This window comes from Anabrus simplex, chromosome 3 (assembly GCF_040414725.1).
Source record: "Anabrus simplex isolate iqAnaSimp1 chromosome 3, ASM4041472v1, whole genome shotgun sequence".
Classification (NCBI taxonomy): domain Eukaryota; kingdom Metazoa; phylum Arthropoda; class Insecta; order Orthoptera; family Tettigoniidae; genus Anabrus; species Anabrus simplex.
Genome location: NC_090267.1, coordinates 440,642,232 through 440,655,797, shown reverse-complemented (window position 1 = coordinate 440,655,797; position 13,566 = coordinate 440,642,232). Strand labels below are relative to the sequence as shown.

Sequence of the window (13,566 nt, the reverse complement as noted above, 5' to 3'; positions counted from 1 at the left end):
AGAAGACAGGAAGGAAGATAGGACTCCCTCAAACAATGTACAGGTTACAGTAGATGTACAAGAGGGAGGGGAAGGAAAGGGAGGAGTTGTAGAAGACAGGTGGTCTAATGTTCTAAGGGGAAGGAGATTGCAGGCTAAGGGCTCTATTCAGGATCAGAATTCAGGACAGGTGTCTGTGCGAAATCGGTACGAGTCACTCCAGGTAAAGGTAGGAAAGGAAAACGTAGAGTAGAGGATAGGAAAAGACAGGTGGAACAGGGTCATGGGAAGGAGAAAAGGGAGGAGGAAGTAGCTTCTGCAGCTATCAGGAAAGATAGGGCTGACCAGGAGGGGAGGGGATCAAATGAGGTGGGTAGGGTTGAGGCTCTGGTCATGGGGGATTCCATCGTTAGACACGTGGGGAAAGGGTACCAGGGTAGAGTGTTATCCAGGAATTAGGTTGAGGCAGATGTTGAGGAAAGTAGAAGAGAGGGAGGAGGGGAAGGAGAAGGTGGTAGTGTTTCACGTTGGTACCAACAACGTAAGGCAAGCTGATATAAGTACCAACATAGTTGGAGATGTGTGGGATCTGGTAAATGCAGCACGGGTGAAGTTTAAGAAAGCGGAGATTGTTATTAGTGGAATACTGTGTAGAAGGGATACTGACTGGAGGGTGATTGGGGATTTAAATGAGACTATGGAGTGGGTATGTGAGAAACTGGGAGTGAAATTTCTAGATCCTAATGGGTGGGTAGGAGATAGGGATCTGCGCTCAGATGGCCTTCAATTAAACCGCAGTGGTACGTATAAGTTAGGAAATTTGTTTGGAAGGGTAATAGGGAGGTACATTCAGGAAACAGGATGGCCTAGGGAGTGGTGATAAGGGAACAGGGAACTGGAAATCAAGTAGGGATGACATAAAATTGTTAGTGTTGAACTGTAGAAGTATTGTAAGGAAAGGAATAGAATTAAGTAATTTAATAGATATATATTTACCAGATATTGTAATAGGAGTTGAATCATGGCTGAGAAATGATATAATGGATGCAGAAATTTTCTCACGGCACTGGAGTGTGTATCGTAGAGATAGGATAGGAATGGTGGGAGGGGGAGTGTTCATTCTGGTGAAAGAAGAATTTGTAAGCTACGAAAAAGTTAAAGATGAGACACATGAAATTCTAGGTGTAAGGCTCATTTCTAAAGATAATAGGCAACTTGATATATTTGGAGTGTACAGATCGGGAAAGGGTAGCACTGACGCAGATTCGGAATTATTTGATAGGATAGTCAGCTATGTGGGAAACGACATGGAAAGAAATGTGATTGTAGCGGGAGATCTGAATTTGCCAGATGTCAATTGGGAAGGAAATGTGAACGACAGGAAGCATGACCAACAAATGGCAAGTAAGTTAATATGGGAAGGACAGCTGATTCAGAAAGTGATGGAACCAACCAGAGGGAAAAATATCCTGGATGTCATGCTGATAAAACCAGATGAGCTCTATAGGGAAACTGAAGTAATAGATGGTATTAGTGATCATGAAGCTGTTTTTGTGGTAGTTAAAAATAAATGTGATAGAAAGGAAGGTCTTAAAAGTAGGACTGTTAGGCAGTACCATATGGCTGATAAAGCAGGCATGAGGCAGTTTCTAAAAATTATGATCGGTGGAAAACGGTAAATAAAAATGTAAACAGACTTTGGGATGGGTTTAAAGAAATTGTTGAGGAATGCGAAAACAGGTTTGTACCATTAAGGGTGGTAAGGAATGGTAAAGACCCACCTTATTATAATAGAGAAATAAAGAGACTAAGGGCCATTTTCTCCAAATCGAGTTAATCCTGGTATAAATTAAACCCGTTTCACTTTAGTACCTAGTTTAAAGTTGCGTCCATTTTCTCCACCAATTTCTGACACTCGTTTAGTTTAAACGGGCGAGCTGTTGTTGGCGCTAACGTTGGCTGAACTGAAGGAATAATCGAAGGCATGGCCGATTGGAATTGGCCAATCAGAGCCAAGTAATTCAATGACCGACATTTTTGTAATAATATCAGCTGTTTGTAGCGAATTAATGCTATCGTACGTAGTGAATAAAGAACAAATTCGGCGGGATATTAGCTTTACTGATAAATAAATTGTTAACATTTGTGCGAAGTGTTGTGTCATATAATTCTACCTATTGCTGTCTACAATTTATTGGAACGCACTTTTATTTCTTATTTTTCTCTGTCATGCTTTACCATAAACAAGTACCGTGGGCCTAATACGTGTCTTTTGATGTCTGTATTGTCTTATGGAACACACGGGAACGTTGAAATATTAAAATCCTGGTCTTTCAGCAATAGGCCTACGGTATTCCTTTCCTCAGAAAATCAACATTTATGTGAATTTCAAGTAAACAAATTCCAAGCATGCTCGGGATCTATCTCCTATCAAAATCCATCGCCCTCGGCCGGGATCAATCTCACAAACCTTGGATCCAGCAGACAGACCACTGAGGATGTATTATTTGGAGATGTATTACTTGATTCCATATTCGTTTATAACATAACCAAGTTCGCGATATGTCGTACTGTATGCATAATACTCTTCTCCCTATAGCATTAATATTTCTATTGCTGGTATGCTGGCAATAGATACGATGAAACATTATTCACTATAATTTATTCTATTACAAGTTTGCTAGCAAGCATGAAACACTTTATTGTTTTTCTGATCCTATAAATATATAATCTAGCGATTAGAAATTGTATACCACCGCCTCTCCTACCGTGCCGGTCAACATTCTGATGGTAAAAATATTTTCAACAAATTGGATTCGAACCGTCTTGTCACGGATTCGGACGATGCGGACTTAACGCTTTAGCAACTACAGCCACCAGGTACCGCATGAAGACCGGACGTATTACACGACTTATGTAGGAATATTTTTATGGTTCACATTACAGTATTCATACCACCAACATTATTTTACAGTATATAATATTATAAGGAGACTGCAATTTAAGGTCTGTGGTCCCTGTTGATAATGAAAAAAAAAAATGCCTGCTGCATCATATCTTAAAGCAACCAGAATCATTGCTTGTAGCGAAATAGCATTATTTCGTGCAGTTGACGTTTTAAATGAATCCTTCTTCGATACTAGACAATCCTTGCTGTTCGCTTATGAATTATAAATCCATCAAAGAACTCCGTTACATCCGATTTTCCAAGATTGTAAACTTTTGTTGGAACGCGGCTTCTTAACTTCTCTTGCACATCAAAATTATTTCCTATTTAACCAAAGACTTCAATAAATTCTCCCATTTTTCTAATGCTAATACTAGGTTATAATTTTAGTACGTTTTTCATTAAAGTGCTGCAGTACTGGTAGTCAAAACTAACCCTTCTATTAGGAAAATCACAGATACGTTAATAAAATGTCAAGAAGGTTGAATATAAACAGCAGTTTAAACCAACAATATAGAAGGTTTAACTCTGAGCCAGGTTTAAACTTGATTCAAAGTTTAAACCAATATGAGGAAAATGAATGTTAGTTTAAACTCAGGCTTAAAACAGATTAAAATAAACCTAGTTTAAACTCATTTGGGGAAAACGGCCCTAAGAAGGAGGTGCAGACTGGAAAGAAATAGAGTTAGAAATGGCTGTGGAAGTAAGGAGAAATTGAAGGAACTTACTAGAAAATTGAATCTAGCAAAGAAGGCAGCTTAGGATAACATGATGGCAAGCATAATTGGCAGTCATACGAATTTTAGTGAAAAATGGAAGGGTATGTATAGGTATTTTAAGGCAGAAACAGGTTCCAAGAAGGACATTCCAGGAATAATTAATGAACAAGGGGAGTGTGTATGTGAGGATCTTCAAAAGGCAGAAGTATTCAGTCAGCAGTATGTAAAGATTGTTGGTTACAAGGAAAATGTCGAGATAGAGGAGGAGACTAAGGCCAAAGAAGTAATAAAATTTACATATGATAACAATGACATTTACAATAAGATACAAAAGTTGAAAACTAGAAAAGCGGCTGGAATTGATCAGATTTCTGGGGATATACTAAAGACAATGGGTTGGGATGTAGTACCATATCTGAAGTACTTATTTGATTATTGTTTGGTCGGAGGAGCTATACCAGATGAATGGAGAGTTGCTATAGTAGCCCCTGTGTATAAAGGAAAGGGTGATAGACATAAAGCTGAAAATTACAGGCCAGTAAGTTTGACATGCATTGTATGTAAGCTTTGGGAAGGCATTCTTTCTGATTATATTAGACATGTTTGCGAAATTAATAACTGGTTCGATAGAAGGCAATTCGGTTTTAGGAAAGATTATTCCACTGAAGCTCAACTTGTAGGATTCCAGCAAGATATAGCAGATATCTTGGATTCTGGAGGTCAAATGGACTGTATCGCGATTGACCTGTCTAAAGCATTTGATAGGGTGGATCATGGGAGACTACTGGCAAAAATGAGTGCAATTGGACTAGACAAAAGAGTGACTGAATGGGTTGCTATATTTCTAGAAAATAGATCTCAGAGAATTAGGGTAGGTGAAGCTTTATCTGACCCTGTAATAATTAAGAGGGGAATTCCTCAAGGCAGTATTATCGGACCTTTATGTTTTCTTATATATATATAAATGATATGAGTAAAGGAGTGGAATCGGAGGTAAGGCTTTTTGCGGATGATGTTATTCTCTATAGAGTGATAAATAAGTTACAAGATTGTGAGCAACTGCAGCGTGACCTCAAAAATGTTGTGAGATGGACAGCAGGCAATGGTATGATGATAAACGGGGTTAAAAGTCAGGTTGTGAGTTTCACAAATAGGAAAAGTCCTCTCAGTATTAATTACTGCGTTGATGGGGTGAAAGTTCCTTTTGGGGATCATTGTAAGTATCTAGGTGTTAATATAAGGAAAGATCTTCATTGGGGTAATCACATAAATGGGATTGTAAATAAAGGGTACAGATCTCTGCACATGGTTATGAGGGTGTTTAGGGGTTGTAGTAAGGATGTAAAGGAGAGGGCATATAAGTCTCTGGTAAGACCCCAACTAGAGTATGGTTCCAGTGTATGGCACCCTCACCATGATTACCTGATTCAAGAACTGGAAAAAATCCAAAGAAAAGCAGCTTGATTTGTTCTGGGTGATTTCCGACAAAAGAGTAGCGTTACAAAAATGTTGCAATGTTTGGGTTGGGAAGAATTGAGAGAAAGAAGAAGAGCTGCTCGACTAAGTGGTATGTTCTGAGCTATCAGCGGCAAGTTGGCGTGGAATGACATTAGTAGATGAATAAGTTTGAATGGCGTTTATAAAAGTAGGAAAGATCACAATATGAAGATAAAGTTGGAACTCAAGAGGACAAACTGGGGCAAATATTCATTTATAGGAAGGGGAGTTAGGGATTGGAATAACTTACCAAGGGAGACGTTCAATAAATTTCCAATTTCTTTGAAATCATTTAGGAAAAGGCTAGGAAAGCAACAGATAGGGAATCTGCCACCTGGGCGACTGCCCTAAATGCAGATCAGTATTGATTGATTGACAATCGAATGAATATTGGCCTATTTTCCTCACGTTAAGCTGGGTCTCCCCCCTTAAGAACAATTTGAATAGACATTTACATCAGGGTCATTTTAAAATAATAAAATAATTTTAAATTTTAAAATAATTGACACTTCTCATTATGTATTCATTCCCTATGTTCGTAAAAATATTATTTTCAACAATAATTCCAATTCTGGAACCTAACTCCACTGTGTCAAAATGGAAACAGAAATACAAAAGTGCTCACAGTGGACCAAGTCAGTCAGATTGTGTCCTAACCTACAGGCTAGTACACTGTATTATAAGACAAAGCTTTATGTGCACAATTACACAATTTATGATTTAATCTCAAGCTACTACACTTGTTACTGGAGGGCCAAGTGTGAAGGTGAACTTCTCCCATCAAATTTTGCTTCTCGTCTGACCGACTATTTGAATACGAATTGTATGAATGCCTAAAAAGTAATCATTTGGAGCGACAGCTGTGGACATCAAAACAAAAACACTGTGCTTGCAAATGCCTTACTTGAGTTTGCAGTGAAACATAATAGCGAGATAGAGCACAAGTATTTGGTGGAAGGACACACTCAAATGGAAGCAGACTCTACCCATGCTAAGAATGAACTCAAACTGAGGAACAGACATTCACCTCCTATAAGATTATGCAGATGCGACAAAGGAGGCCTGAAGGAAAACTTTCCCTCTTGAATCAAAATTTCTTTCACATGATTTCTTTTTTGAACTTTGCAGATCCAGAGCTTCAAAGGTACTCTTCTTTTCAACCTGGACTTTGGACTTTGTGTATCAGATCCCACTGTCAGAAACTTGAATCACACCTACAAACTTCCTTTCTCTGATAAACTCTGTAATTTGCCATGGCGGCCAAAAAAAAAATCAGCTGAGAATTATAAATTGCAAACAAGTGCACAAAAACAGATTTAAAATTCAGACTTCGATATATCACCATCTTCAACAGCTTAAAGGAGTTTTGCCAAAAGATTTTTTTATTTTTTTATTTATTTATTGGTGATAAAAGGTCCCATGAGCCTCTGGCTCGTGATGGGGACAATACAGTACATACTTTTTTAAGGCAACACAATAATTACATTTCATATACAATGGCTTTTCTGTAAAGTGACAAGTACTTTTTTTTTCTTTCTTTTTACATGTTAGGATCATAATTTTTCAGAAGTATGTACATTCCTTCTGTGATAATTTACTGCATTAAATTGATGAATGGCTTGGTCATAACATCAAGTTAATTAGCAATTTTTTAAGAACAAATTGAATGGACATTTATATGAAGGTCATTTAAAAATAATTTACACTTCTCATTTTAAGTATTCATTCCCTATGTTCATAAAAATTATTTCAAGCAATGACTGTGCTTTTTGTTGAAATGTAATTTTATAGTATTTTTTATTACTTAATAATCCCAATTCTGTAATCACTTAACTCCACATTATGAAAATATTATTTGTGATATAATATTTGTGATGATACCTAGTCATTTTTTTCTTTGAAATATTAATTTCTTAATAAAATATCTTACAGTATAATTAAAGGCCATTAAAAATTGTAATAACAATATCACATTCACCTAGTTGGGCCAAACTACATGACTTCAGAACATTTTAAGGCTCTCCTGAAACAAGTCATTTTTTGACTTACGAGGTAATGCTTCAATAGCAGTTGTAATACTACGCCGATATCTGGTCAGAAGTGTCAACACCCTTCTTTGCTCCACTGTAAGATAAGACTTCATGAAGGGATCACCTTTTTTTTCTTAGTACACTTTCCACAATTTTCCACAAGATAGACTATTCTTTGGGCATGATGACATTAACACGGCTCTCTCCTCCACTCATTTGATTGTTTTTATGTCCGTACTGTTTTCATTAGCCACAAACCGACCATTTGATTGTCTTTGGCTTCCTTTACATTAATGTATTTCAATGACCATGAAATGACCTGTACCATTGATGGCACACAAGAGCATGAAGATTGTTGAGTGCATATGAAATGCAGTCATGTTCCACCAGTGGCGCACAAAAACAAAATGCATAAACTGTCTCCAAATCTGTCCTAATATGCACTCTGAGCAAACTGATCAAAGGGTTTCATGTAAAAACCATATACTTGTATAAAAACTCACTGTTAGCTTTTATGGAATACAATGATAAATACAAAGCAAATTTTTAGATCACATACCACCAGTGGTGCATTTCTGGATTAAAATACTAAATGCATATTTGTATTAGTAATTATGAAATGAACGTCGTCATAGTGAGTTAATAGTGATAAGACAATTAATATGGCAATATTCCTAGGTACTAGAAAACTCCAACAAGGCATGTTTCAGTAGGATTCGGGCTCAGATTGGGGTACGGGAGCAGCTGATGAAATGAAGAGAGAGTTGTCAATGTCTTGGAAAACGCTCAGGGAAATATGGCACATTTCATTATCATAGGTAATAAATTTTATATTAATCCATATTGAAGAGCAATATAATGTAAAAGAAAAGATAAAGGTTTCCACCTACTCAATATCATTTGTTATAACCTTAACAAAAAGTTACATATACTTGTTGAAACTAGTTTCGGTCTTACTAGAGACCATCAGTCAAAATCAATAAAAGTTAAGGCAAGAAATGAATTACAGATAAAATTTATGAAGCAAGCATGTGTTGCTGAAATTCAGTGCAAGAAAACCACTCATCACGATCACCTGCCCTGTGCAAGCCCTAAGCCTTCCTCCAATTTGAAGAATGCACCTCACAGAAGACCACCTTAGGCATAGAACTTTTTTTTTTTTTAAATATTAGAAACAAATGAACATCAACACTTTCTACTAGAAGATTCCTCAAGTGCTGGTACTTCCAAGTGTTTCACCTGGTCTTCTTCCTTCCTTGCTTGTGCTAGCCTGCATTTTATGTCCTCCTTACTTCTGCTATCGTCAGTTATTTTAACCAAGTAACAATATTCATCCACTTCCTTTAAGACTTCATTTCCTAATCTAATTTTTTCCTACATCACCTGACTTTGTACGACTGCACTCCATTACTTTTGTTTTGGACTTATTTATTTTCATCTTTTACTCCTCACCCAAAACTCTGTCCATACCATGTAGCAACTTCTCCAGTCTTAGATAAAATAACAATATCATCGGCAAACCTCAGGGTTTTGATTTCCTCTCGTTGAATTGTGATTCCCTTTCCAAATTTTTCTTTGATTTCCTTTACTGCCTGTTCTATATAAACACTGAAAAGGAGGGGGGACAAACTGCAGCCTTACCTCACCCCTCTCTGAATTGCTGCTTCTTTTTCATAGCCCTCGATTCTTATCACTGCAGAGTGATTTTCATATAGATTGCAGATAATTCTTCTTTCTCGGTAACTGATCCCGATCACCTTCAGAATCTCAAATAGCTTGGTCCAATCAACATTATGAAATGCCTCTTCTAGATCTACGAATGCCATGTATGTGGGCTTGCCCTTCTTAATTCGATCCTCTAAGATCAGACTTAAAGTCAGGATTGCTTCACGTGTTCCCACATTTCTTCTGAAGCCAAACTGATCTTCTCCCAACTCAGTCTCAACTTGTCTTTCAATTCTTCTGTAAATAACACGTGTTAGAATTTTTCAGGCACGAGATACTTAACTAATGGTGCGATAGTTTTCTCACTTGTCGGCACCAGCTTTCTTGGGAATAAGTATAACAACGTTCTGCCGAAAATCAGATGGCACTTCTCCTGTCTCGTACATCTTGCACATTAAATTGAACAACCTCGCAATCCTGGTTTCTCCTAAAGCAGTCAGTAATTCAGAGGGAATATCATCAATTCCAGGTGCTTTGTCCCCATTTAGGTCTCTCAAAGCTCTGTCGAATTCTGACCTCAAAACTGGGTCACCCATTTCATCAATATCAACAGCCTCTCCTTGTTCTTACCTTGATACACCATTGGATATGTTCCTGCCATCTTTCTGCCTTGTCTTCTTTCCCTAGAAGTGGTTTTCCATGTGAGCCCTTAATATTCATACACCTAGTTTTCCATTCTCCAAAGGTTTGCTTGATTTTCCTGTAAGCCGCAACTACCTTTCCTAGGACCATACAACTTTCAACATCCTTGCACTTCTCCTTCAGCCATTCTTCTGTAGCTCCCCTGCACTACCTATCCACTTCATTCTTTAATCACCTGTATGCTTTTCTGCCCTCTTCATTATTGCATTCTTGTATTTTCGTTGTTCATCAATCAGGTCTAGTATCTCTTGAGTAATCCATTGATTCATTGTTGATCTCTCCTTTCTTCTTAACATCTCTTCAGCAGCCCTACTGACCTCATTCTTCATGACTGTCCATTCTTCTTATACTGTGTTTCCATTGCTTTTCCATTTAGTCCCTGTGGAACATGTTCCTTGAAACAATCCTTCACCCTCTTTTCTTTCAACTTGTCTAGATCCAATCTCATTGGATTCCTTCCCTTCTTCAATTTCTTCTACTTCAGATACCACTTCATGACCAACCAGTTGTGATCAGAGTCCACGTCTGCTCCTGGGAAAGTTTTGCAATCCAACACCTGGTTTCTGAATCTCTGCCTAATCATACTGAAGTCTATTTGATACCTTCAAGTGCCTCCAGGTTTTGTCCACATGTACAGCCGTCGTTTGTGGTGTTTGAAGCAAGTATTAGCAAGGACTAAATTGTGACTGGTGCAGAATTCAACCAGTCTACTTCCTCTTTCGTTCCTTTGTACCAATTCGAATTCTCTTACTGCATTACCTTCTCTTCCATGGACTACCACTGCATTCCAGTCTCCCATCTCAATTACATTCTCATCACCTTTTACATATAACATTAAACCTTCTATCTTTTCTTATATTCTTTCCATTTCCTCATCATTTGCTGAACTAGTAGGCATATAGACATGCATTATTTTGGTGTCTATCTTTATAACAATAATCCTTTCACTATACTGGTCGTAGCAGCTTACCCGCTGCCTTATTTTCTTATTCATTATTAAACCAACTCCTGCATGTCCCCTGTTTGATTATGTGTTGATAATTCTGTAGCTGCCTGACCAAAAATCCTGTTCTTCCTCCCAACGTACTTGTACTACCCAACTACATCTAACTTTAGTCTATCCATCGCCCTTTTCAGATTCTCTAACCTACCACAACGATTCAAAATTCTAACATTCCACACTCCAACTCGCAAAATGTTAGTATCTATCTTTCTGATGATCCCCACCCGGAGATCCGAATGGAGGACTATTTTACACCTGGGAGGTAGCCATCATCAAAACATCATTCATACAGAGAGAGCTGCATGGCCTCGGGAGTTAGTTACGGCTGTAGTTTCCCCGTTGCTTTCAGCCGTGCAGCAGTATGAACACAGCTAAGTCATGTTGAGTATTATTACAAGGCCATATCTGTCAATTGTCTAGACTACCGCCCTTGTAACTTCTGAAAGGCTGCTACGCCCCTTTCGATGAACAATTCATTAGTCTGTCTCTCAACAGATACCCATCCGATTTGGTTGCAACTGCGGCTCGGCTACCTGCTTCATTGGGACGCACATGCCTCCCCATTGCGACAAGGTCACATGGTTCGCAGGGGAGGTCAACAAATAAATGTATAATGTTTTTAAGGTTACAACAAATATTACTGAATAGGTGGAAACCGTTAGCTTTCATTTGACATTTCATTATATCATATATAAAAATAAATTATGGCAACTACTTACTTCCTTCAAACTTTGTTCCATTTCATGATATGTATAGTATTTCTTCATAAATTTTTCATAGGTACTGCTTGGCACCAAAATTGAGTAAGTGCTAGGTTTAAACCGAGCACGACCCTTCGACTGAATATACGAACGGTAACTCTTGGGTACATCAAACTTCACAACTACATTGCAAGAAGGGATATCGATTCCTTCTTCCAAGACGTCTGATGATGCAATTATGTTTGTGTAGCCATGATTAAACCTAGAGGAAAAGTCAAGAACAAAGACTTAATTAACAGGCTATGGTCTTAAAAGATACATACTGTAGTAAGAGTACAATCAAAAGAAAATGAACTGTACTTGTTCTGACACACTCACCCCAGCATCCAGATTTATTTCCTTCATAAACTATAAGTCATGGTCAGCATTAAGTCATCACTTTTCACATTTGGTTAGTAACATCACATCTTTCAAGAAATACATTATTACTTATATATGAAGGCCAAGGAAGGCTCACTTCCTGGCAACCACAATACAATCAACTTAGATAACAAAGACAGCGCAACTAAGGCCTTGTTAATAAAAGATATACTGTAAATTTCTTCATACATGGAAAAGCATAGAATCATGGATATGTTTTTGGGCTTAGACGATGAGAGAGTGACTACAGATTCTTTAGCAACAAATATGACCATTTCTGGTCTTTAGTTGATCTGTATCAAATCATCATCATCATTGCACAGTTCCAGTATCTCGGGTACTGTTAATGAGCCTCTTCCACTCCTTCCTGACCATATACAATGTGTCATGGAGAACATCATCCACTGTCCATCCTCTGGAAACTAGATCAACCTTGATCATGTCCATCCATCGGGTTTTAGGTCTTCCTGCAGGTCTTTTCCCCTCCAGCTGTCTTTCCAAATTTATTTTGGCTGTCCTTGAAGGCTCCATCCTCATCACATGCCCGTACCACCGTAGTCTGGATGTGCCAATTCGGTCTAATAGGGATGACTTTATTCTGGCTCCTTTCCTCACCTCTTCATTTCTTAACTTGTCCATCTTGGTCTTCTGGATGGTGGATCTAAGAAATTTCATCTCTGATGCTTGCAGTCTTGACGAATCTCTTTTTGTGAGGGTGCACCCTTCAATACCTTAGGTCAATATTGGTATGAAATAGCTGTTAAACATCAGTTTAGCTGGTTTTGGTATCATGTCATCCCATAAAAGTGTTCTTACTTGTTGGTAGAATTCTAATCCCTTTTGCCCTCTGTTTGTAATTTCCTTTCTGACCGAATTATCACTGGAGATTACACTTCCAAGGTAAGGAAAACTATCCACACACTCTACCTGGTGGTCTCCTAGTTTTACACTTGCTGGATGCCCTTCTCTGTTGACTGCCATCACCACTCTCTTGGTCTCGCTGATGTTGAGATTATATTCCTGGAACTGGGATTTCCATACACTGAGTCTGGTCTGAACTTCCTCTTCTGTTTCACCCCAAATCATGATATCATCAGCAAAGGCCACTGCATTCAGTTCACCTAACTTTTCCTTGACGTTCTTCATTATATTGTCCATGACAGTGATGAACAGTAGTGGGGACAGTGCACTTCCTTGTTGAACTCCACTCTTGGTCTCAAACCATGATGATCGACCTTCCCCAATTTGTACACAGCTGGTACAGTCTTTGTACAACTTGTGAATTTTCTTTACCAGTCCTTCAGCCATATTTCTTTTCCTCAGGCACTGCCAGATCTTATATCTTATAACACTATCAAAGGTCTTTTCTATATCCAGGAATACAATGACCAGGTTCTTGCCTTTCCCCCAATACTTTTCCTTCAGCATGTGGGTGCTAAAAATTAGATCCATTGTTGATTGTTACTTCTGAATCCATATTGCTCCTCCTCTAACTATGGTTCAATGATGGTTCTCAATCGTATCTTCTTTTTATTATCTTTTCTAGAATTTTTAGCCCATGAGACAGCAGATATCTCCTTCCGCCACCAGTTGCACACTACCAGCTAAGCTGCACACACCGCCGTGCAAGGCGAGTGTCCATTCGCTTTGGTGTTATCTATTCTTCTTTCTGCGTACTTTACGTTTTTTACTGGCTTTTCTCAATTTTAATAGGTCCCATTTGTTCCGCTATGACAGAGTTCCACCTATTAATATCACCACATGCAGTGTCTACTTACAACTCCAGAAGAATTCTAAAACTTCATAAACAGTCTGTACAGTTCCAATAATCAACCTTGCAGCCATATCAACATAGCTTGGTTGCCTAATACACCAAGTATCAAATTTTCTGCTTAAGCTGATA

General features: G+C 38.2%; 1 protein-coding gene across 1 annotated transcript in view; it reads right to left on the bottom strand.

Moving 5' to 3' along the window:
• Dcr-2 (Endoribonuclease Dcr-2) overlaps positions 1–13,566 on the bottom strand; it is a 396,960-nt gene that overhangs the window by 272,159 nt on the left and 111,235 nt on the right. The window contains exon 9 of the mRNA XM_067143947.2: positions 11,262–11,505. Within this exon, the coding sequence (XP_067000048.2) occupies positions 11,262–11,505 (244 nt within the window). The remainder of the gene's footprint in view (positions 1–11,261; positions 11,506–13,566) is intronic.